The sequence below is a fragment of the Trichoderma evansii genome (genome assembly GCF_050947405.1).
Source record: "Trichoderma evansii strain SZMC 28006 chromosome Unknown GGI43scaffold_9, whole genome shotgun sequence".
Classification (NCBI taxonomy): Eukaryota; Fungi; Ascomycota; class Sordariomycetes; order Hypocreales; family Hypocreaceae; genus Trichoderma; species Trichoderma evansii.
Genome location: NW_028145197.1, coordinates 547,927 through 571,890, shown reverse-complemented (window position 1 = coordinate 571,890; position 23,964 = coordinate 547,927). Strand labels below are relative to the sequence as shown.

The following is a 23,964-nucleotide window of genomic DNA, read 5'->3' as shown; positions in this document are numbered from 1 at the left end:
GAGTCAGGCGAAAGCAGCACCTAAAAATGGCTCTATCCGGGGCTGAATCTTCGTTTAGATAAATTGCATGGGCCAGGGTCCGGCTGCGATTCGCCTGAAGCGGATCAAGGGACATTGGCCACAAACAAAGTCAGCCTTGGGTCTTAATCAAAGCTGAGACGAGAGATGGCAGAGCCACTTTTGAGGCCTTAAAGGTGCCCAAGATGATTGGCATCATCAGGTGGTGTCGTTTGGGTGGCGGCGCCTGTAATTGGGCTAGCTATGAGCGCTAAGAACCTTATAAACTAGGTACCTATTAGTCTCCAGTTCAAATATTAAATAAAGTAACATCACATCAAAAGGGTCTCTTTCAAGTAAGTGGTTAATAGCTCTTTATCAAGATAATATACATGAAATTACTGCCTACTGCTCTGTATTTCCAGGCAGCTCCAGCGGACTCCAGATATATCGCCGCGTACATGACATGTGCCGCATCCAAATTACATGCAGCCCACATCCCGCTCTCCACTTTCTCTCGTCATCGTTGTCGAACAGCAAGCAATTAATGCATCCAATTAACGCCCTACAGCTTCCCCACTCCCAAAGTCTTCACTGTCAGCTGTGAAACTGCGTCACTGCCTAGCATGTATCAAGCTCTGTACGTGTATCTTCTAGAGGGGCCACCACCTACCGCTTACAGCAGGTCGCGATACTGCCAGCTTACAAGTGTGCGCGCACCAACACGCCCAACGCCCGATTTTCAAATTACTTTACAGTAGCAATGCTAGTGCAGTGGCTGAAGTAGTACAAGTGTCTAAAATGTTAGCTGCTGTATACACTAACATGTAATTTAATGAAAATTGTTCGTCTTTATTTTGTAGCATAGCTTGGCAAAGCAGCATGGATGCCGTTGAATACTGCTTCTCCATTGAATGCGTGAGGCTTCGTCCCCGACTATAATCCCAAATAGCCCTACAGACATCTTATTAGCTGCTGAAGAGCGGGGAAATGCCCAAATCCAAGGCTGAAAGTCAGCTACCATGGATGAGGCTCCCAGACAGCCGGCGATACACCAAGCCATCGACTCAGCTTACATCAACACATTCAAAGCCCAGTGGCTTGGGAAATCTCCTTGTCCTAAATCTCCATCTCCATGTTAGCATAAAATGTACCAATGTCCGATCCGCAAAACTACACCGTTGGCTGGATCTGCGCCCTATCAACCGAATACACCGCCGCCCAGGCCTTTCTTAAAGAAGCGCACCCAGGTCCTCGCTACGTGGCAGCCAACGACAACAACGACTACACGCTGGGAAAGATTGGAGAGCACAACGTAGTTATTGCCGTCCTGCCCAACGGCGAATATGGCCTCTCATCCGCAGCCATCGTCGCAAGAGACATGCTGCATAGCTTTCCCAACATCAAGATCGGCCTCATGGTTGGCATCGGTGGAGGCGCACCCAGTCTTGGACACGATATACATCTCGGCGACGTTGTAGTAGGTGTTTCAAGCAATGGAAACGGTGCCGTGTTCCAGTATGACTATGGAAAGTCCGTGCAAGGTGAAGAATTCCTCGAAACTACCTTTTTAAACCAGCCCCCGCCAATCTTGCGAGCTGCTGTGAATGGGCCGATAACCAGTATGAGATGAAAGGAAATAGATTGAGAGAGGCAGTTGAAAGCGCCCTAGAAAATAACCAGAGATTAAAAAGAAGAGGTTATCAGCGCCCAGACACGGCAGACAGGCTTTATAAGCCGCACGTCCTTCATTCTCCAAAAAATAATGCCACTACTTGCGCGACAGTCTGTGGCGATGATCCGTCCAGCCTCGTCCAACGACGTCCGCGAGACGAAGACGACGACGATCCAGTAGTCCACCATGGTCTAATAGCCTCAGGAAACAGCCTCGTCAAGGATTCCTCGCTGCGGGAGAAGCTCATAGCACAAAGAGACGTTCTCTGCTTTGAAATGGAGGCGGTCACCCTCGCAAACCACTTCCCGTCCCTCGTCATCCGTGGCATCTGCGACTACTCAGACACGCACAAAAACAACGAGTGGCAGGGCTATGCCGCCATGATGGCCGCGGCGTACGCAAAGGATCTTCTCTGCCGAATATCACCAGGCAGGCAAACGACTCTACCTCCCATGCTGCCATTGCCTAGGACTGCTTCTCCGCCAAAGGCAGTATCGGACGGTCATCACTACACACTACAGCAGAGACCACAAACCGATCCAACTAGTTATACCAAGCCACAGGAATATTCCGATCCCAAAGATTTGGCTAGCTATAAACCCTTACCTCGTAATACAACCACAAGCTACGAGAACACAGTACCGCAGGTGCTGCAAACCGACACGAATCTCGATTTGAAAGACAGATATGGCTGTACGGCATTATTTCGCGCTGCGAGGGATGGTGATTTGGCTCAAGTGTAGCTTCTCATACCCAGCAGGCATGACGCCTCTCTGGGTAGCAGTATATAATCAGCGGCATACAGTAGCCAAGTTTCTATTTGGCCTCGATCCAAAGAAAAGGCCATCCGGCTCATTCGCCTTTCAATCCATAAACAATGCCTCATATAATGGAGATGTCGACAAAGTAACAAAGGCCATTCAGCGCGATCCCGCCTCAAAGGGCTATCTACAGGCCAAAGACCACTGGGGCATGACCCCCTTATGGTGGGCTGCAAACAACGGCCACCACTCGATGGTGAAGCAGCTGCTTGAATATGGCGCCAAACCAGATCCCGTCAACCCAGATGGCCGTACGCCACTCATGATGGCTGCAAGCCAAGGGCACGAGGAGGTGGTGAGAGTCTTACTCGAGGGGGGAGCTGACAAGAGATTGAGAGATCGATGGCGGGAAATGCCATATTATTTGGCCATACGTGGAAACCATGCAGGAGTAATGGCTTTACTTTAACCGCCATGTTGCGCGCTCGAATAGATGGGGGCCAGCATGTTACTGCCATGCAACTTTTTACGCAACAATGTCGAGTTAGAGTCAACAAGAGTCAAGATAGGGGTAGCTAAATCTCCAGCAGGATGATAGTCATCCTCATGTACATACTTCACTATATTACAAGTTGTTTAATGTAAATACAGAGCAAGCTGAGAAAAGAGCCAACCGGTTTCATCTTCTCAGCCTCACCAACATGAAACACAACTCCAGTTCCAGCACTTTATGCAACACGCCCCTTGATACATGTCATCACAAACATCAATTAAAAGTACCTAAAAATTAATAGATAAAAAGAAAACTTCTATTACTAATAACTCGACAAATAAAGTCATCGTATAAAAACAAAAAGAAATATCGACTAAAAGAAAATCGATACGGGATATCATCATTTTACACCCCCTAGTACTCCGTACTCATACAACATCTATTGATATTCCCCCCTTTTTGCAAATCATCGCCACACTCCAAAAGACAAAGAGAGAAAAAGGACTATGGAAAAAGAAAAGGTTACTAAAAAAAAAAAGTCAATAAAAAAGTCAATATATCATAGACCTACAAGCGCCTGGCCTGGCCTTGTGCCGTTATTCTTTGTATCAAAACGCCACCATCAAAGAGAGAGAGTCTTTGCGCTCCATTGTCTTGACATCATCATAACCAAACACCCCCAAAAAAGAATCCAGACAAAAATTGAATCCAGACACGCCTCGTGTAGATGCCAATAAAACGCCCATTCGAAAAAACAACCCCAAAGAAAAATTACCATTACTTTTTAAATTTCGTCTCTTTGTACGTTTACCTCTCCTTTTTGAGCCTTTTCCCCTATGCTTTTAAGCGAAGCTATCTTCAGCGTTCCATCGACTGCGGGTCGATCCTTGAGTGTAATCTCTAGTTGTACTCAGTGGTCGCGATGCTGGTCGCGATACCACTTGCTCTCGTTGTGGTGCGGGCTCGTTATCTTCAACCAAAGTCTCTTCCAGCTCTGGCAAAAGCCCATCATCAATAAGTCTTTGCAGGAGAACATCCTTGGTCAGCATCTTCTCACGATCAACCTCCAAACCATCTAATTTGCGAAGGCGCTTGCAACTAGCAGCATATACCACTTCGTAGAGACGGCGGCGCAGCTTTGTAGTCTCATCTCGTCGCTTCGCAAAAGCCCTATCTCTCTCCTTATCTGCATCTGGCATCACAAAGGACTCGGCGCTTCCCATCTTGTCCGCGCTGATTAGCATCTGGACGGGAGGATAGAAGCCCTGGGTGATGGGGTTATCTCGCAGATCCAACTCAGTGAGATGGGGGAAATCCGTCAACAGCTCCGTTACCGCCATCGTGTTTGAGAGTCGATTCCCGGCCGCCAGCAGCTTCTTCAGTCGTGGGATGAAGCGCAGGGATGATAAATCCCGAATAGCATTGAAATTGATATTCAGTGTTCGTAAATTGGGCATTAACTGGCCGCACTCATCAGGCAACACCTCTAGCCCGCAATTTGCCAGCTCCAGCAGCTGCAAGTTAAGAAAATCAGTCTTCAGCGTAAATGATTGCATATAATTTCCAGACAGGTACAGCTTTCTTATCTCGCAGGCACTTCTTAGGAAATCCAACTCGAGCGGGTCTTCGCCTCGCTGTTCACGCAAAGAGACGCTGTCCACCCGACGAGCGTAACGGAAGCCAGATATGTGACTGATACAGTTTCGGTCAGCATAAAGCGTGCGCAAGTTGCCAAGATTTCGAACATCCAAGGATTCGAGGTCATTGCCGCTAATGTCCAGCTCTTGTAACGCCCTATTGGGCTTCTCAAAAACAAGTGTTTGAAGCTGGTTGTCGGAAATGTCGAGCTTAGAAATCGCCGGGAGCAGATGCAAGTTTTGAACCGACGTGATCCTGTTGGAAGCTACATCAAGTTTTGTCAAGCGTCCCCACTTGACTCTAGAGAAATCTAGCTCCTCAATAAAATTGTTTCGCGCTCTTAGAATGAGAAGGCCATCATGAGTGTCCAGTCCATCCAGGGTTGTCAGCAGATTATTATCGGCCTTCAAATTTCGCAAGTGAATGAGCCTCTTCAGCGCTGACAAGCTCTTAACTTCATTGTTAGAAATGTCCAGGTACTCCAGATGGATGAGGTGGTCCCACGACGTAAGTTCCGTCAGCATGTTGTTGGACACTTTGAGGTCTCGCACACACTCGGGGATTCCATCCAGATGCCCCAAAGAGTTCTTCGACGCATCCAGAGTGATGAGTTTGGAGCAAAACTCGTTTAGCATGTGTAAGCTAGTCAGCTGTTTCTCTGGGAGAGCAAGGGAGGTCATATCCTCCCAATATGGCTCATGCGGCTCAGCTTCGGAAAGTTTTTCCACGAGGTCTCGTATCGTCATGGACAGCACCTTCTTTGAGCCATCGCCCGTCGCCATGCGCTTATTGGCCATGACATAGCTCACTTCAAGTCCAAAGGACCGGTCTGCATTGTTCACAGTAAACTCTGAGAGGGGGCTCAGTGAATACTTTCCCACGTTTCGGCCAATGAGCAGACTATCGTCGGCTCTCATCGAGACAGGGCGGTTTGCCGGGGTTGGAGTTTGGTTCATAAGGAACCCAAGGCCTGGTCCGCCTTCAAGAGATTTCAGGCTCAGTGATGTATTGTCGCCTATAAAGCTAGTTTGTCGCTCATTCTGGCTCTGGCTTTGACTTCCGTCTGGGCTTTGTTTCTGTTTGTGCAACTCTACCGTGCTCTCCTCATCTTGCTCGTCTATTCGCGAAACGGGCCGAGGGGTAAACTTGGTGCTAGAAATGGTTCCGTACACCGACCCGGGGCGAAGTCCTCGCAGGGAGCCCTGTGTAATATTCTTTGGGGTGCTAAAAGGAGCTGCCTGGAGCTGAGGAGAAATGGATGTGTCGGGCTCCGGGTCGTCCTCCAAGCCTTCAATATCCTCTGGCAGCACACCCAAAACAATGGACGCAATGGGTGATGTAAATGAGATGGTAATATTACGGCGCTTAGAGCTCAGTGCATCAATACTCGACTTCGCTTTAAGAACGTGCAAGCCGCTGCCTCCTACTTCTTCAGCGCTCTTTACGCTGTCTCCGGGCTGAGCGTCCAGCTTTTCAATCTCTCCCCTAGCCCTTGCCGCTACTTCGGGATCAAGGGGCTCGTAAGCTGCAAGAGTTGTGTAGCTCTTCAGTGAATGCGTTTGCGCTGAACTCGTTCGAGAGCCACCCTCCTTTTGTAGTGGTATTCCGTCACGGCCTCGAGGTGTCTGCTTCAGATGCTGCATCTCTTCCGTCATGTCAACAGACAGATCGGGTATGTTGGCAAACGGATCATCCTCGCTGTCCTCAGAGCCCAGAACGTGGGATGTTGCAGAGTTCTTGGACTCTTTGTTTCTAATCCAAATATTGTTTTGTTTATCCAGATACATGCCACCTATCTTGTCTGGAATCAGGTGCGAAACGCTCTCGGGAGCAATCATTTTGCGTGATTCAGAGCCCCTCGATGAAGAGGTGGGGAAAATATGGCTGGTGGAACGGGCAGAAGCGCTGGAGAACAAGTCATGAACAGGGCTCGTTGATTCACTCGCCGACTCAAAGTTTGAACCACCACCGCCGGTCCGAGCACGGTTGCTGGCTTTATCAACCATTCGTTCAACTTCTTTGGCGGCACGGATTGCATCCTTTGCAAGACCCATTGACCTCACAGAGGAAGTGATAACATCACCCATGTCACTCAGTTCCTGATACTTTTTGAGTCGTTTTACAACTTCAGGATCCTCTTGCTGTCTCGATCGTCTGGGTATCGGTTTTCCGTCTCGACTTGGTGGTCGGGAGAAGGGCTCAGCCGTAGATCCGTCTGATTCTTCAACCGTCGCATTCAGCGTGGTATGGCCAATTTCCAACTCTGATTCTTCAAGACTTGTCAACCCAGGCTGGCTGACCTGGCTGCGAATCATGGCCATGATTTGTGCAGCTTGGTCCACAAAATCCTGAGTTCGTATAGAAGGCTTGCGCTCAGAATCGCTTGGAGCATTCGACTCAGCCTCTTCCTTGACCGACCTTGCCGTCGATCGGCGTGACTTGCCCAGAACGACATCATCTTGTGATGACTTTGAAGTAGCAGCTGAAGAACGAGATTGTCCTTTGGACGCTCGTCCCACGTCATGGGTGTCACCGGAGCCAGAGCGGTCAGACTGTGAGCGTTTCCGCTGCTTTGCTAGCCCACGGAGGAATTTTTCGCGTGTGGGAGATAAAAGTGCTTTCCAATTTTCACTGCCGAATGCAATATCAGATCGATGGAGCGTGCGGCGGCGCTTTGGTGTTGGGTGTTTGGTGGGAGACGTTCTGGGTCGCTTGGATTCAGATCCATAATCACGTTTTGTCGCCCAGGATTCATCGTAAGCTTCATCCTGGGGACTAGCAGAGTTGTCAGGTGAACTAGACATAAAATCGTATTTACTGTCAGTAGCAGCTGAGGAAGCCTGCGACGTTTTTCGATTTCCGCGAGCATGCAGCGAAGAGTATTCGTGGAGCCATGATTCTGGAGGGACAAGTTTTAAGGCACCTTTGGCAGCCAAGGGAGGATTTGGTGATACATTCTCCTTGAAAAGGGGGCTGGAATGCTGTTCGGCGGGCGAGTAAGACAGGTCGTTTGTGAATTCGTACCCCTCCAGCTCACCAGCACCAAAATGATTGACAAATCTATTCGATGCAGGAGAATGGTCAAATTGTTTCTGGTTATGGCTGGGCGTAAAAGGCGAGGGCTCTGGCGAATTCTCACGCGAATTCTCACGCGAGCTCTCACGCGAGTTTTTACCAGACATGCCCTCTTCAAACTGGCTGATGCGTCGAAGCAAAGTTTGGTTGGTAAAAGTGTCATACGGCCCAAAAAGCTTCAAGGGGTTTGAGTTGGCTTGACTGCTGTCAGTGTCACGAATTTGCCTCTTAATAGGACTTGGAAACGGAGCCCGAGGCACATCGGGGCTATCAAACAGCGAAGCACTGGCCAATTTCGAGTCGGCTTCTTGAGTCCTCAGACTTGGAAACTGCTTCGGTGTGCTGGCTTGCAACGAATCCTCGCCCAGCATTTCCGACCAATCCACGCCCAAATCAGGGCTCAGAGTGTGGTGCCGCATTGATCCACCAGACGAATTACTGCTTCCATGAGAGGTATCGAAATGGTATTCATTTTCGAAACCATCCATCGGATTAGGCTTTGGTGGTTTTGCGTCTACTGCGCTGTCAGACGCATTGTGTGAAGGGTCCAGGATCATCTGGTTGAGTTGCAACCGCTCGAGTCTTTGTCGTAGTTCATCTGCGGGCATTTCAAGAGGGGTGAACTCGACCTTTCCGTCGTCATCGCTTTGCCTGCCGATCAAAATGGGGCTAAAGTCTTCATTTTGTGAATAACTCTGGCCGCTCGCTTTTCTGGATACGCCATCAATCAGGGAGGGGATCGCAAGGTAGCTATCGTCTTGAGAGAGTTGTTGGTCGTGCTCTGAGTCGTGCTCTGAGTCGTATTCCTCATCGTGATCCTCGTCGTGATCCTCGCCGTGATCCTCATCGTGCTCTGAGTCGTAATCTTCGTCATGCTCTGAGTCGTGATCCTCATCATGCTCCTCGTCGAGTTCCTCAGTATACTGCTCATCGTGTTCTGCATCGTGTTCTTCGTCGAGCTCCTCATCGAGCTCCTCAAGCTCCCCATCATGTTGCACATCATGTTGCTCATCGTGTTGCTCATCATGTTGCTCATCGTGTTCCTCATCGTGTTCCTCATCATGCTCCTCATCATGCTCCTCATCATGCTCCTCACTGTGTTCCTCGTCGAGTTCTTCGTCGAGTTCGTCGGGAAGCGCAGGGAGGCCGATATGGCTATCATTGCTCATGAACGACAGGTCCGAATCTTCTTCGACATTAAGTTTGTATTTAATATCCCGCACAGGCTTTCTAGGGCTCGGACTTGGTGTGATCTGGTCTGAAAAGATGCCTCCATCTGAGGTAGGGTCTCCCTCAGATTCCAAGTTTATTGTTGGTGCCTGTGCTGGCGGGCTCGACGGCATTTCTGTTTCGTATAAATCTGCTGTGCTAGGAGATTGAAGAGGCGGAAGTTCGGGGCTTGGCGACTCGAGATAGGGCGAGGGAGGGTCAAGGTTTGGCGATGGGGAATCGAGATTGCGAGAAAAAGAAGGAGAAGGTGAGGGCGAGTCGAAGTCGGCTTCGCTTGAGGGTGGCGGCTTGAACATGTCCTGCAAACCAAGGGCTGCCGAGCTAAACAGGTCGCGCTGCTCTCCATACTGCATCTTGCCGTGTACAAGTCGTCGCTTCCATTCTGGTGTTTTGGAATTTCCCGGTGTGTTGGGGCTTAGTTGCGGGATGTTCTTGCGCACAACAACCGATCCGGTGGTTTCTGATGAAGGCGTGCGCTTTAGAAATTTGTCGTCGTGTTTGCGCCCGGCGGGAAACTTCAACAGGCGCTTCTTGGGTGATCCTCTTCCTTTCGGGCTTCGATCGCCGCCCTCCAAAATAGTCATGCTTTTATCCTGCGGCTTGGGAACAACTGCGCCGGGGTGTCTCCAGGGCGCTCGCGGTATGCGACTAGGCGTGGGCGTGGGCTTTGGCGATGGCGACGCCGAGCTCTTCTTCGCTGACGACTTGACAAGCGCAAACTGTGCGGGCGACGGCTGCACAGGCGAGGACCCGGGCTGGGAAACCCAGTCCTCCGTCAACGAATCCAGCCAAGCGTGCGACATGGTGAAGGCCGATAGATATATTCAAAACAGGGGGGATGGGATCTTCACGCCATAGGTAGCGAATACAAAAAGTTTATGCGGGGTCGCGTCCTAAGGGTGAAGCAGCTGGAGCGCGCGCACTTCTACCGAGAAGGATGGCGCAAGAGGAGGAAGCAATACAGAATCGGCGGACACAAAGGATGCAAAATAAGTATCAAAGAGATAAGATGGAGCTTGGAGACTTGGACGCCGATATGGGAGGGGCCCAGCGCAAATGCAGGGGATTCTGCTTAGAGCGTCCGTTAGGGAACGATGATGCGCGCTGGAGCTTGAAACGGGAAAACAAAACAGGGATGCTGATTGGCCGCGGTGGGGGTTGCTGTGCCAACTGTGCAGCAGGATCACGTCGCTCTATTGACTCCAATGTCTTTTGTTTTATAGTAAATCTAGCGTATAATGACGTCTTTTTGAAAGGGAGCATCTGTTATATGAAGTGCTGTACATTGTAATATCTTCTCCACTGGCTCTAAGGAGGTCGTAGAATTACATGACAAGCGGCATGCGGCTCATAAAAGAAAAGGCTTCTGCTAAGATTGCCGAAATTTCGCAAACCTGTCGTCATCTAACTTGCCATCTGTATTTTTAGCACAAAGTCGTTAAAATGCGCCCAAACTCTCCACTGCAGCCACTCTGCGTTAATTAACTCCTTCCTGCACTTAATTCATAAGCGAAACGGGGACGCAAGATGCGCTTTCTCTGCATGCTGCAGCTGTAAGTGATCGCTCTCTACGCGGTTTCACGTGACGGCGCGATACGCGTTTCGCGATAAGGCCTTAGCGCGCAACTATTCATTTCCATAGTAGAGCTTCCCAAGCAGCTGCAATTTTCCGGCCAGCTGCCGAGCGCAAGCTTATCGACAACCGCAGCTCAGAGCAATTTCACACTGAGACGCAGATGAGGAGTTTCTCAGAGTCTGTGGCTCTGAGCCTGCGGTGTAGTATACAGTATATTTGACCTTCGCCGCCACCCTCGCCCTCGACCAATCTGAAGCTCTCGACATTGATGCCCGAGTATCCGCCACGGCCATAATGCTGCAAAGAGCTCCAATTTACTGCGAGGCGGTCTTGCAGCCGCAGGATATCTACTATGAAGGGTCGGAAGATGAAGACTACGACAATGCGGAGGCGCGCAGGCAGAGATATGAAGCTGCCGGGCAGCGGTTTCTCGATGGCAACGTTCCCTTGCTGCTATCTGCAACGTTGAAGGGACCCTTTGAAGAAGAGTCTGGTTGGGTGAACCCGTGGCGATCAAAAAACCGTACCGCCAATTCACAAAATCCATGTGTATCTGACGATATCAATGTGCATTCTACTCCAAAGCGGCCTACCACGTCTACGTCTATCGAGCAGCATGCAATAGAAGCTCTAAAAGGTGCCGAGTGTGCTCTTCCTAGTCCGGAAAGCCTCAAGCAGGCGCCTCTCACTAGCTCTTATTCACGCAGTGATGAATTATGGACAACAAATTCGCCATCAAAATCTCCAAAAAGGAAATCGAAGTCATCACAGGGACCAGATGGCGTGGCAAATAAGCGGCCAAGAACCAGGTCATCCAAAACCGAAATCGAATCACCAACGCCAAGGAAGAATCTAACACCCAAGAGGGATGCTAGTCAAAGAGGAGCAAGGACGACCAGAGCCACTGCCAACAGCTCATCAATATATTCACACATCCGAGAGCTCACCTCACAACTTCCCCCTGCAGGATCACAAGATCTGTCTAGTGAGGATGCAGATACAGATACAGATGACGATCACCACCATGAAACCATCTCCACACATTCTTCCGTTGATTTATCATTGGCCAATGCACATAGGACTCCCAAGAAAGACTCGGCCAGCAAGATTCTGCGTCAGAATGAGAATCTATCCTCGTCCTTGTTATCACCGTTTTCTCAACGGAGCTCTAGAGGAGAGTCCTCTCCTCTGTCTATCTCGCCAGCGCAAACGCCAACAAAACGGAAGGCTGTATCAAGCATATTCTCCGGCCGCCGGCGGTCTTCAGGCGACCTATCTACAATATCTGAAGCACCAACAAACCTATCAAGCTTGGTAGATTTAGAGATGCTGAGCGTGGACGAGGACAACAGCGAAGATGTTGACGACGCAACTCTGATAGAGCGCCAGCTACAGGGAGAACAACTTCCATCCCCCGAAATGTCCGAGGCCAACAATAGAGACCGTATTAGCACTACACCGGATACGATTCCGCCAACTCTTTCCACATCTGGGCCAAGCCATGAAGAGCGTTCATCAGGAGAAGAGAGTATAGTTGAAACTCCAAAGGCTAAAAAGGGGGATCATCTGGATAGTTCAATATCTAACTATGATACACCTCGTGGACGTCTCAAGCCGTTCCGCGCTACACAGTCTTCTCGTATGGCTGGTCCCTTGATATATGATGATACTGAGGGATCCGATCAACCAACTTCTGGGTCTGGCAACACGGCTTCATCGGACTCACAGCAGCCCGTGCCCAGTGAAAGCGCGCCAATCAATTCACCCAAGCCGAACAAAGGTCAAGCTTTAGGAGGTAAGAGCGTTACAAAGACGAATAGTCCTCACAAGTCATCTCCACTGCGATCTTTGAGCCCTCGAAATGGTAGAATCAACTCGCGGCCCGCTCTCAAGAAGGTGGTTCAGCCTTACATGTCATCTCTGCGTAAATCACTAGCAGCGAGCGCAGATGATACTCGCTGCGAGCAAGAAGCAAATAACCAGCAATCAAACGAAAACGAACAAGAAAAAGAAGTTAAAGAAAACTCACCGCCATCAGTTCCGAATAATTGCTTTCCACCATCGCAGCCCAGCCCGAATGAGATTATCACAGACAAGAACCTTGAGCCCGATCATTCTACAGTTGATGAAGCTCAAGAAGTGCTGCTGGATCGTGATACGTCGGCCACATCAACTACACCGCACTCTAGCACTCCACCAGTTGAGGTTACCGTATCTATAGAAGTGGTGAACTCAACTCAAAGAGATGCGCCGCTTGGTATTCAAGAACAAGATGAGCTGAGCCTTACTACACCGGAGCAGTCTGCTGACTTACAGCCCTCTGTGTCTGTTGAGCAAGCTAATTCAGGTGTAATTGGGCCGCAAATAAACGGAGACGTGCCAGAAAAACCAAGTGAGCCTGGCTCGACAACTTCCGTGGCAAATGGCGATAGTTGCGAAAGCCAGCAAGAGCATCAAGATGAGACTCACAGACCTGCCGATTCCGTCGCCGAAAGCCATATTCTACCTTCACAAAACAACGATACGCCTCAGCCTCCTTCAAACGTCTTGCCTGAGCCCTCTGAGGAAACGCCAAAGCGACTGTCTACGCCAGAGCCACATTTCGCTGTTGCTTCTTTTTCAACATTCATGTCACCCTCTCCAAACCCTCGCCGCCAAGGACTCTATTTTTCGGGGCCAAGCTTGAGTGGAACCGCTTCTAAAACACAGGGCACCCTGCTGTCTTGCATGAAAAGGTCATGGGGGAGTACGATAACCAAAAAGCGAGTTTCCTGGGCCCCGCTACCGCATGAAGGGAGCGACAGCTCCGGAGAGGATATCCCATCAGGGACGGACACGTCATCGTCAATGACACGAGGCAGAGACCGAGCAGTTTCACCGCCTCCCCCACCGTCCATGGGCTCATCTTCCGATTCGCTCATGGAAGAAGACTTGAAGTTTGGCCTTCACTTTGCTGCTGTGGCTGATCGTTCGAAGGGCATAAACCCTCAAAGCACACCTGCTGTGCCAGAATACAGGCCTCCTAGCCCTGACAGGCAAGGCCCGGCGGAGAAGGTCGATGCACCGCAGGTCAAGAAGAATAGCTTTGCTACGAAAACTTGGGGCTATGATGACGAGGACCCCACAGATATTGTACAGGACATATTCAACGATATGGACGACTTTTTGCAAGTCTGGGATGTCGATGCAGAGCTAAACGAAGCACGAAAATCCGACAAGACACGAGCTAGCGGCGCAAAGGAGACAGAACGGTCTTCTGAGGAGGATGTAGACATGTTTGCATCATTCCTTTAAACCTAGTACCCCAAGTCCTCTTTTCCATGTAATCATGATGCTGCATTTTCACAACTACGGCCATTCTGCATAGCGTGTGGACACTCGGTTATACGGTCCAATATTTGTTCATTATCCAGCTCCAAGCTATTTATGAAGAGAAAAAGTCTTTTTTTTATCATGTATCTAGCATATTGCATGCGAGCGTAACTTTTATTTTTTCCTGCTTTTTACTCTTTGCGTATAACATGTGCATTGCATTTTGCTTTTTCTACAAATACTGGAGCTTCGGAGAAATGATGAGACAGAATCTTTTGAACAGCAAGGATATTTTTCTTGCAGGAGCTATTGACATATGAAAGTGGCTGAATAGCAGTAGCTTACATATGAGGGAAATATACCCCGAATAGATGGCTGTTTATATGTAAAACATGGCTTTCCGGTGATAGGATAAAATCTCCAGGATAAAATCCTTGGGGGCGAGATATTTTGTCTTGCGTATGCTAAAGGAGGTGTGATTGGGTTGTTCAGTGACATGTGAATTGGTGTAGGTACATTTTGTTAAATGTAACGATGTGTTATCTCTTTATTTGTTGCTTTTTTTCGCACCGGCCGGTCTTACTTTTGTCATGGCGTATATTAGTTAGGATCCTTCCGATGCATGATATTTCGCCTCAAATAGTACTCTACTACGCTATGTTCATGATACATCACATCCGTGCAAAATAATTTATTTTCTCTCATCACACATATTTTCTTTTTCAAAAATTATCACCAGCCACACCGTCCTATTATTATCATTAGGTAAACTCTAACCCTACCTTCACACCCCCTTGCCAGGATAATTTCTAGGGTAAGCTACAGTAAGAACCCAATGTCCAGACTAAACAAAGCCAAATTAAAGCACAGATTGCATTGGTATTACGGAGTACTCAGTAGCAAGTATCACTACATGGAGCAGGCGATGCAAATATCAGTCACCTGGTCGGAAAAATCACTTACACCATTGGCCATTTGCGCACCGGGCAGTGGGCAGCTACTGTCATTACCTCACATACATACCCGTGCATGCTGCATACATACGGCACACGGCGTATTAAAAAAGCAAGACGACGAAAAAAACTGCCCATTGGGCATATCCAGAGTTGTAGTGAGATGCATCTTGCAGTGGGTCCCGTCCATTGCTCCGAAAAGCAGACGGCCCTTTGGTCCAATGGGTGTGGTTGGACAAGAAACGTGGCGTGCTCTGCTGGCGGAAACGCAACGCCGTCTGGCCTTTGTTTATGTTGCTTGTTCTCTTTCCGTCTTACTGACGCAGGTTTTATGTTAATTTTATTTTTTTCCTTCCCTTTTTCCCCAATCACCTGGATCAATTAGGCTATACCCTAGCCTTACTACCTACCCAAACTGTTGCCTGGGGGGTCAGAGATGGAGGATCTGTTGGGTAGGTGTGGTCTGGATGTGGTGGGAAATGTCACACTCGTCGATGTTAGCCGCACCATGTGTCTGGATTGGTGTCAAGATTGGCATCTTTTACCCCCCTTTTATTGAACCAGTTTTCTGAATTGAGATGTTGACAACTGACTGATTGACCTTGCTGCCGTCGTTGCATCGCACACCGGATAAGTTGCAGGCAAATACCCGAGTGAAACTCTAAAAAAGGAAGAGCAAACGCTTGGTGACGTCGCAAATGTTACGAGCCGATGGAGTGGAACGACATCCGGCATGATGAGAGGGCGCACAATCTGTTACGAAACAGAAAAGGAGGCGGTATCGTCTTCAATTGGCAGAAGCAGATATCCGCCTAGCAAGCTCGCGTCCAACTCGTTTCCCCCTTTCCTTTCAAGGCTATGAGGTCTCGGCCAACCTAACCCTAATCGACGTCCAGTAATATTCTTGTGTCCTGTGTGCCTCATTGCATATGATATCAAACAGAGACCAGTGCCTAGATTTGGCTTGCGAGCCAATTCGCTTCTCTGGATCATGCAATCTGTCGAGCGATGAGGCGACACGTACATGCGAGTACGTCGACGGCTGCACTCTGTTCAACCATCATCTCACGTGGTAAGAGATGTGAAGCGATTGACTGAGTAGCCCGTCCACGTGCCCTTGGGGGCCTTGGATCGCCCATCTAGACCAAACAAGCTTTAGAATGCCCTGCCCTTCGGTAACCCAGGAGAGGCTCGACGGTGACATTTGTTCCTGGCTTGCCTGTTGGGGGCAGAATACTAGTAGAGTAACAGTAGCACTACTGTATACTCCTACTACTATACTAGTGGTAGCAACATCAAGCGTGACCATTTAGATGAAATTGAGATCCTTGTTGAGATCCAGGAGATCGGGGACACCGCCAGTTTGGTGGTCCGTTTGCTGGCACCTCTCGGGCAGTAGATGTGTCCGCATTGTCTGACTTTGGAGGTTCAAATTTGTGACGTGGACGGTCTGAGAATACGTAATGATGTGCGATGCTGTGTTGCTGGCGGATACACCAGTCAGGTGTTGCTGAAGCACACACGTGGGAAAAGGAAGAAGCCGTCGTTGAGATGGGTAGCTCGTGGGAGATCCAGGCACCTATTTTGAGTTTCGGAGAGTAATCATCAGCCGTTTGTTTGTTTTCTACTTGCTCTTTTTGTGTTTCCGGCAGTGTCGGTGACGAGGATGCCGACGAGTGGTTGAACAGAAAACACATCGTGCACACCGGCAACTCCGGGGTGACTTTGAATTGGTCTGGTTGCCCGGTAGTAGCTAAGAGTGAGTGCGTTTGATTTCCATTTTAATTGGTGGCGTGGCGTTACCGGTGAGCTCGCCTCGCACAAGCCATGTCACCAAATGCCGTCCTTCATGACATAGGTAGGGCTGCATATCGCTTGCAAGTGTGCACGATCGTTGGCCACTGACCGCGCGCCCCTAGTCTTTGGAGATTGAGATTGTCGTCTGTTGCAACTATTACTCGTACCGTAACCTAGACTCCGGGGAAGCCTTGACCATGCCGAACAGGAACCCACTTAGTCAACCCCTAAGCTGTCGGTGAGAGAACAGGTCATAGGTTGACTGGCTGGCGTTTTAAACTGTTCCACGTGGGCTGCGGTGACGTCCATGCGTCCATGCTTCTGGAAAACGACCAAAAGACGGTGGAGATGAGGAAAACTTGTAGTCCTCGTGCGCATCATTGGAATTGCATTGAGTCATGGTGACCGTCGAAGCCGATGCAGAAAGAACTGCTCTGTTGGAGGAGCTCGCTCGATTGCTGTATTTTAGAGGCAGTGAATGCATTGAGCCTCGGAGGGTTATCTCTGATTGCGAGTCTGAGACTGCGGGAATCAATCTGGAAACACCGAAATTCGCCGGGTCTCACGCCGTTGGGCACCGGCGCAGTCAAAGCCACAACCTTTTCTCAGTCTCTCACCTTTCCCCTCATCCCTTGTCTCCTCTCCTAGGTGTACTAGGTGTAGAGCCGCAGTAGCAGCAGTGCTAATATTCTTAGCACTATTTCCATATTCCATACTCGTCTGTTTGATAAGCCTAAGGCCTGAACATGACGAGGACTGGACGCATGATTCGAGAAAAGGTAGCCCTCCATAAGCAGCCGGGTATCGGGTTCGTATCACAAAGCGAGACCAGGGCACGCTGGGCCCGCCCAGATAGTAAATAATCGGCTGGTGGAAGAGATTCCGCGATCGCTAGTGCCTCAGTCTAGCGGGCCTTATTCCTGCTGAATGCTTTTGACTTTCTGTCCCCCCCTCGACTGCACGGGATTCTCAGCTGGCGAGTCAAGCGTTCAATGTTTGTTTGTTGGCGGTTCGTGTAGCGCAAAGCTGATGCATGCGGTGGTGCCAAACATCGTACAGGGACAGAAGCATGGCATCAGACGCCACGCTGTGCCCCATCGCCTCGCTCGCTTCTGCGACTTGCTGGCGCTCACCGATCCTTTATCTCTGCATTGTGGAGGAGCCAAGATATGTACATGTTGTAGGTTGCATCTTCTCCGCGTTGTGCTGCACAGAAGGGGAAGCCCCGCTATCAGGGCGGCGATAGACAGGTCAGATACAGAACCTGATATCAGATAGAGCCGGCGCAGTGGTGCCCAAAGGCTGGAGGTACATGTACATGCACATGTTGATATTTAGATGGATCATGAGACGTATACGGCATCTGGAAAATACAGCGTAGATGCATTTTAGACTCATCAGCTGCCTATTTAACAAACAAATTCAGCCGAGATGTGCTGTCCTCTTTGTGGCTGCTGAGCTCCATGCTCGTTTGTACGTACGTGGTGCTTGCCGGATGGATGGCGTTATCATGGCTCCCTTCGGCGAGATAAGACGAACAAACACTCGCCTAAGACAATTGATATTGCATTGGTGTAAGCGACTTGGCTCCGTCCGTGCATGCCGCAAAAAGCATGTATATCTGTCTTTATTCCACCGTCTCCTGGATATTACACTGAATCTTACACGACAGACAGGCATCTCGAGCTTACTGTACTTAGTGTACTGCGGCAAACCTACACACTCTCACCTCAAACGTAGGTTCCTGTCTCGGTTTGTACATGTACCTTCATCTATACTAAGGTAGGTACAAGATATAGTAGATATCAAGCAGCTATACGATTCCCTTTATGCCATTGAATTAATTGTAGATGGCAAGTACCCATACTCGTAAGCATCGATCGATTCAGACATGGAAAAAGCACCCCTTGCACATGTGTATATTCACACACCGATAACAAGCCAGACAACTGCCCCTGTAGCAAAGCACCTTCGAACCACTAAGACCCCGCAAACGTGCCTTGTGCTTCAGCAGCCCCCTCCCACTGACGGCGGCGCCCCGCCCCTGAAAAAACTTCCCTGCGGCTAGTCGCCGTCATGCAACCTCCAACGTGCTGCTGGGCGGTGGGGATGATTCGGCGGCAGCTGCTGCTTAGGGGGCCGTCGGGAGGCGTGTCGGATCGCCTCAAGAGCGCTCAACAGCGCTGCAGCTGCGCCAGGTAGGCGGCTCTGTACCTGTACCCGCACCCTCTGCGCCTGTAAGTTTAGCGGCCTCCAGCCATCGAGGCCCCACCTGGCGGCGCTGCTTTGAGTTCCCCCCGTTTTCTTCTGCCAGGAAAACCTGGCGCTCACTCCATTTTCCTCTCTGCAACCTACAGAGCGTCTCACGCCCGACTAACTCGCCTGCCACGAATCAATCCTCCCACGCAGACGCTCTGCCGCGCCAGATGTCCTCCCCATGTCGAGCTCGCCTTCACACGCCGAAAATGCCGCACCTGCTGCGTTGCTGAGCCCCCAGGCCCACGTCCGACCCGACCGCCAGGACCAGCGGCAGCCGCACCACCACCAGCACGATGATGCAGATGCCCCCCCGGCCCTGGGCTGCGCGAACCAAGCAGATGGGAGCGCCTCTGCAGCCGAAGGAGACGTCTCTCCCTCTGCTTCTGCCTCCTCTGCCGCACCTCATATAAAGCCTGCCCCTAGCGGCACCGCCCGCCAGCGCCAACAAATGGGCCCTTCCCTGCTTTCCCAAGCCTTGGCATCTGCTCGAGGCATCCTGCGGACCAACTCGACGCCCAACACTAGCACGTCGTCACAGGCACAATCACAGACACAATCACAGACACAGGCAGACAAGTCGACGAGATCTACGCCGGCCTCCGCCTCTGCAACCCCAGCGGTCGACCAGCTGCCCGCAAGACCCATTCGGTCGACGCCTGCCACTCCCTGGACAGAATCCCGAGATGCATCAGACTACCTCGACTACGACGGCGCCCTGACGCGGAGCGTATCACAGCCCAAGACAATGGCGACGACAACGACGACAGCGACAGCTACCACCACCACAACAATTCCGATTACCTCCACTATCCCTGCACGAGACCGTTCCATTCCATCCTCGTCATTCAAATCGGACAACATTTTGAGCCACGCAAAAGATATGCTTTTAGAACACCGTGAATTTCTAGACCGGACCCGAGGGAGAGCGTCGCTGGAGCACGACAACAAATCACCAAAGTCACAACATTACCATCATTCATCACACCACAATGATTCGGTATCGCCTACCAATGGCAGCTATACCAGTGCTGCCTTGTCTACCGGGGTCTCTACCGACGCAGGCGACGAGACTGGATCACAAGACTCACGCCAGGAACGACACAAAACGCTTGATACTTCTGAGAAGACGGAGAAGATATGGTCCATTGGCTCTGGTGATGGCAGCGAAGAGGATGGCCTGGTAGAGCAGTCGGTTGCCGAAGCCATTGCCGGTGTTGAGCACAATGCACGAAGCCGAAAATCCAGCTACAGCTTGCGATTCTTCAAAGAGGGCCTTCCCCCAGAGGACAAGGCACGTCGGAAGGATGGCAAGGCCTCCCATCGCGACAAGCATGTGCCGACAATAGACGAGGAAGCTACGGTAACCGAGGAGTTGCCGCAAAAACCCACAAAGACGTTCACAGCCACAGACTCCCGCGTGCAGCCCGCAAAATTCACACGAGCGGAATCCTTTTCTTCCCGCACCTCTGATGTGCGGCCTGCGCTTACCTCACCGAAAGAAGCAATTAGCTCTGTCCTACCGCAAGCTGAAGAAACTGGTGGCGAAAGCGCCTTCACACAGAAATCACCAATAGATCATAATGAGGCCAAGCTGGAGCCACCGACTGGAATTCAGGTGGGGCCGGATACGGTCCAAGACACCGAAGTGGAGAAGCAGCCGACATCACATGACGTCTCCGAGGTCGGCGATTTTCAAGACATTGCCGGCGACAAGGATGCGGGCGCCGAGGCCGACTCCATTGCCAACCTCACTGTCAAAACCTCGGATATCGGCCATGCCAACGGTCACATCCACGAACCTGCCACTGCTCTTACCAATGGCGATGCCAGTGCCACCGACTTCGATGCCGAATCTGACCCAGAGGCGGATGCCGAAGGCGATGGAGAAGCTGACGAGTCTGGCGAGGAGAAGATTGCATCGGCGGTGTTCCTGCCCCATCAGGAGTTGAATGACAGCCGCGACGCAAGCGTGAGTGAGGGTAGTGACGGTGATGCGATTCGGCGGCCTAGGTCGCACTCGCTGAGTAAAAATCATCCTTGGCTGGTCAAGGCCGATGAGCCTGAGCCGGAGATGGAAATGGAAGAGGAGAAAAAGGATGACAGTTCCTATCAGGTTTCACATGTTGCATCCCGTGAGAGCCTAGCTTCTCGCCGTGGAGAGATTCTCCCGGTGGAAGTCCATGTCCCAACCGAAGCTGTCGTGGACACTGAGACCGAAGTGAACCAAGTTACCCCTACTAAGCCCCGAGCCGTGACCCACTATGAAGACCATGTCCATGACCACCAGCATCAAGCACGCCGACCTCTAGAAGCCATTGAGCTGATCCCATACAAGCACCAAGTTGGTGGCCACAATACCCTGTGGCGATTCTCTCGCCGAGCCGTCTGTAAGCAGCTCAGCAACAGAGAAAACGAGTTTTATGAAACCATTGAGAGATATCACCGTGACTTGCTACCATTCCTCCCCCGGTATGTTACTAATAAAATTTCCCCGGCCCTTGATCTCCAATGCCGGCATCATTATATTTCTTCCCGTTTTTTTCCCGCCTCCTGCATTGAATTAATGTTTACCTTGCCCGTCTTTTTCATGATGTAAATTGTAATCTGGATGCTAATTTCATCGCTTTTTTAGGTACATTGGAGTGCTGAATGTGACATTTCAGAGAAAGCCTCGGAGGAAGAGCACCGTTAGAAAAGATGATGCGGCTGATAAACGTCATCCCGACTCAAATGGTAACGGCGAGGCTGAACAGACTCCATCCACCCCTGCGCGCATCATCAGCCAATCGCTTGCCAGCTCTAATGCACCCATCCCTACCGTAACATTCGACGATAATTGGCACATCCTTCCTCGCAGCCTTCTCCAACCGACGCCCGTACTAGACCCGTCGCACCGCCGGGGCACGTCGCTCTCCGGGATAACTTCAGAAGCGCCAGTTGCGTCGCAACAGCCCGTGCGACCCCACATGGAAGAGCGCCCTAATAGCTGGGGAGCTACAACGGTGAATAAACGACTGCGAAATGAAGTGTTCAATGATGCATTCCTTAAACAGCCAATTGCAGTTCAGAAGCATCGACGCCCTTATCAGCGAGCTGTTCCTATGCCAACTCTCCAGCGATTACTCCGAACTAGCAACTCGGATCCCAACCTTGCTCAGGCCCCTGAGAGCCCTACTAAGATTGAGGAGACCCGCAGGATCACGCCCATTTCTGTAAAGCCATTGACGCCACTCGTGCAGCAGATGAGCGATCCCGAGTCCCAAGCCAGCCACCTTGCAATCGAAAGAGAGGCCCCTGTTGAAGTCAAGGATGTCACGGGTACTAGTGCTCCCGAACCAGAAACATTAACGGCCAACCCTTTGACAGCAAAGAAGAAGCGAAGGTATTCTGGAAGTGGACTTCGGCGGAAGCCCCAGGATGTGCGCGATTCACGAGGAGATTTGAAGTATTATGAAGAGGCCGATGGCATGGACTACAAGCGCGAGGGAGAAGACAAGGACGCTACACTAGAAGCACCAAAAGCGGATGTCATAGCTGCCAACGGAACCGGCACTGAAGATGCAATCTCTGATGCTCCCATCTCTGCTCAGGAGCCTGAGCCTACAGACGACTCGGCTGTAGCTTCAGATGGCTTGCAACAGCCATCTGTGGAATTTGGACCAGTTCTTCGACCAAACAACCCCAAGGAAGCGAAAACTCAGCGCGACAGAGTAGAATACTTTTTACTGCTGGAAGACCTCACCGCTGGCATGAAGCGACCTTGCATGATGGATCTCAAGATGGGTACTCGACAATACGGCGTTGAGGCTTCTCCTAGCAAGCAAAAATCCCAGCAAGAAAAGTGCAAGAGGACGACTTCGGCGGAGCTTGGAGTGCGGATTTGCGGGCTGCAAGTCTGGAATTCCAAGACTCAAACGTATGACTTCCAAGACAAGTACTTTGGCCGAAAAGTGAAGGCTGGCAACGAATTCCAGGCTGCCCTCACCAAGTTTCTCTACAACGGTGTTGATTTGCACTCTATTCTTCACCATATCCCAATCATTTTGCGAAAGCTTTCACAACTAGAGCAAATCGTAAGCGAATTGCGCGGCTACCGCTTCTATGCTGCGAGTCTCCTCATGTTCTATGACGGCGATGCCACTGATGAGAACGGGGGATACGAGACAGCATACGAGTCCATGACAGATGCGGCAACCGATACTGAAGAGGTGGCAATTAGGAAGAAGAAGAGCAAACGGGAGATTGATTTCAAGATTGCAGACTTTGCCAACAGCCTCACTCCACTGGATAAGGTGGAGGACAAGCCATGCCCACCGCAGCATCCCAACCAACCAGACCCTGGCTTTCTTAAGGGTCTCCGGAGTCTGAGGAAGTACTTTTTGCAGATCCAGCGAGACACGAGAGCCGAGCTGGGGCTTGACCCTCGCGGATGGAGCTCAGGTCAAGGTGGTGATTCTATGATGTTGTCTATTGACGACGAAGAAGATGAGGGAATGATGAGTGTATAATCTGTCCTATACAGAGGAGTTTCGAGCTTGCATCGATATCTCTATTCTATACCTTTCTCTCTTTTCCATTCTTTTCTTTTCGAATTGTTTTGCTTTACACTTTTTTTCATTGTCTCTTTTGACGCTACTACGACCTGCTGTTTATGATTTTCATTTCTTTTACAATGGATACCAGACCAAGCGTATTAGCGTGATGAGCTATCAAAGTTTCATCAACGACTTGTGCTTGAGCGAATGACGACGACCTATGAAGCTTTCTTGTAATGCTAGCATGCTATTTGAGAATTTTTCTTCCTCTTTCTTTTCTTTTTATATACCTTGTCGTCATAAGGCTGGTTTCATCTATAAAAACACCAATTCGGATAGTATTCATGGCCAGGTGGCCAAGGAAAAGGAAAACACCATGCACCATTCGTTTTACGGATTTGAGCGAAGCATCTCTCAGTTCCGCATGATAAATGCTTCTACTCTACATGTTTTTATTATAAGTGTTTTTCCCTTTGGCGGACTGGCGGATGGACGGAACGGCATGAGGCGAATACTCGGGGCGCAGGTTCCATTTGCTTTGTGCTTTTTGCCATTTCTTTTTTCTATGGATTGGAACGAGATTGATACTTAGAGCGGTAGATAAAAAAAATTGAAATGAATGAATTTTACTTATGAGAACTGAGACGAGAAAAGTGATTGATG

The 23,964-nt window shown here is 50.2% G+C and overlaps 4 protein-coding genes across 4 annotated transcripts; 3 read left to right on the top strand and 1 right to left on the bottom strand.

The window, feature by feature from the left end:
* Window positions 1–1,153: 1,153 nt before the first annotated feature.
* Window positions 1,154–2,902, top strand: GGI43DRAFT_422709 (nucleoside phosphorylase domain-containing protein; the record flags this gene model as incomplete). The annotated part of the gene is made up of 3 exons (XM_083208145.1): window positions 1,154–1,541; window positions 1,577–2,173; window positions 2,358–2,902. 3 exons carry the CDS (start codon window positions 1,154–1,156, stop codon window positions 2,900–2,902), a joined length of 1,530 nt encoding a protein of 509 aa, XP_083060896.1.
* A 291-nt stretch (window positions 2,903–3,193) lies between these two features.
* On the bottom strand, window positions 3,194–9,769 carry GGI43DRAFT_370798 (leucine-rich repeat domain-containing protein). The gene has a single exon (XM_083202544.1). It carries the CDS (start codon window positions 9,670–9,672, stop codon window positions 3,769–3,771), a length of 5,904 nt encoding a protein of 1,967 aa, XP_083060895.1. The 5' UTR covers window positions 9,673–9,769; the 3' UTR covers window positions 3,194–3,768.
* Window positions 9,770–10,436: 667 nt separating this feature from the next.
* GGI43DRAFT_370800 (uncharacterized protein) lies at window positions 10,437–13,901 on the top strand. The gene has a single exon (XM_083202545.1). The coding sequence runs from the start codon at window positions 10,740–10,742 to the stop codon at window positions 13,737–13,739; it is 3,000 nt and encodes a 999-aa protein (XP_083060894.1). The 5' UTR covers window positions 10,437–10,739; the 3' UTR covers window positions 13,740–13,901.
* Window positions 13,902–18,944: 5,043 nt separating this feature from the next.
* GGI43DRAFT_433929 (inositol polyphosphate kinase KCS1) lies at window positions 18,945–23,940 on the top strand (the record flags this gene model as incomplete). The annotated part of the gene is made up of 2 exons (XM_083209820.1): window positions 18,945–21,235; window positions 21,399–23,940. The coding sequence occupies 2 exons, from the start codon at window positions 18,945–18,947 to the stop codon at window positions 23,272–23,274; spliced, it is 4,167 nt and encodes a 1,388-aa protein (XP_083060893.1). The 3' UTR covers window positions 23,275–23,940.
* Between the last annotated feature and the right edge of the window lie 24 nt (window positions 23,941–23,964).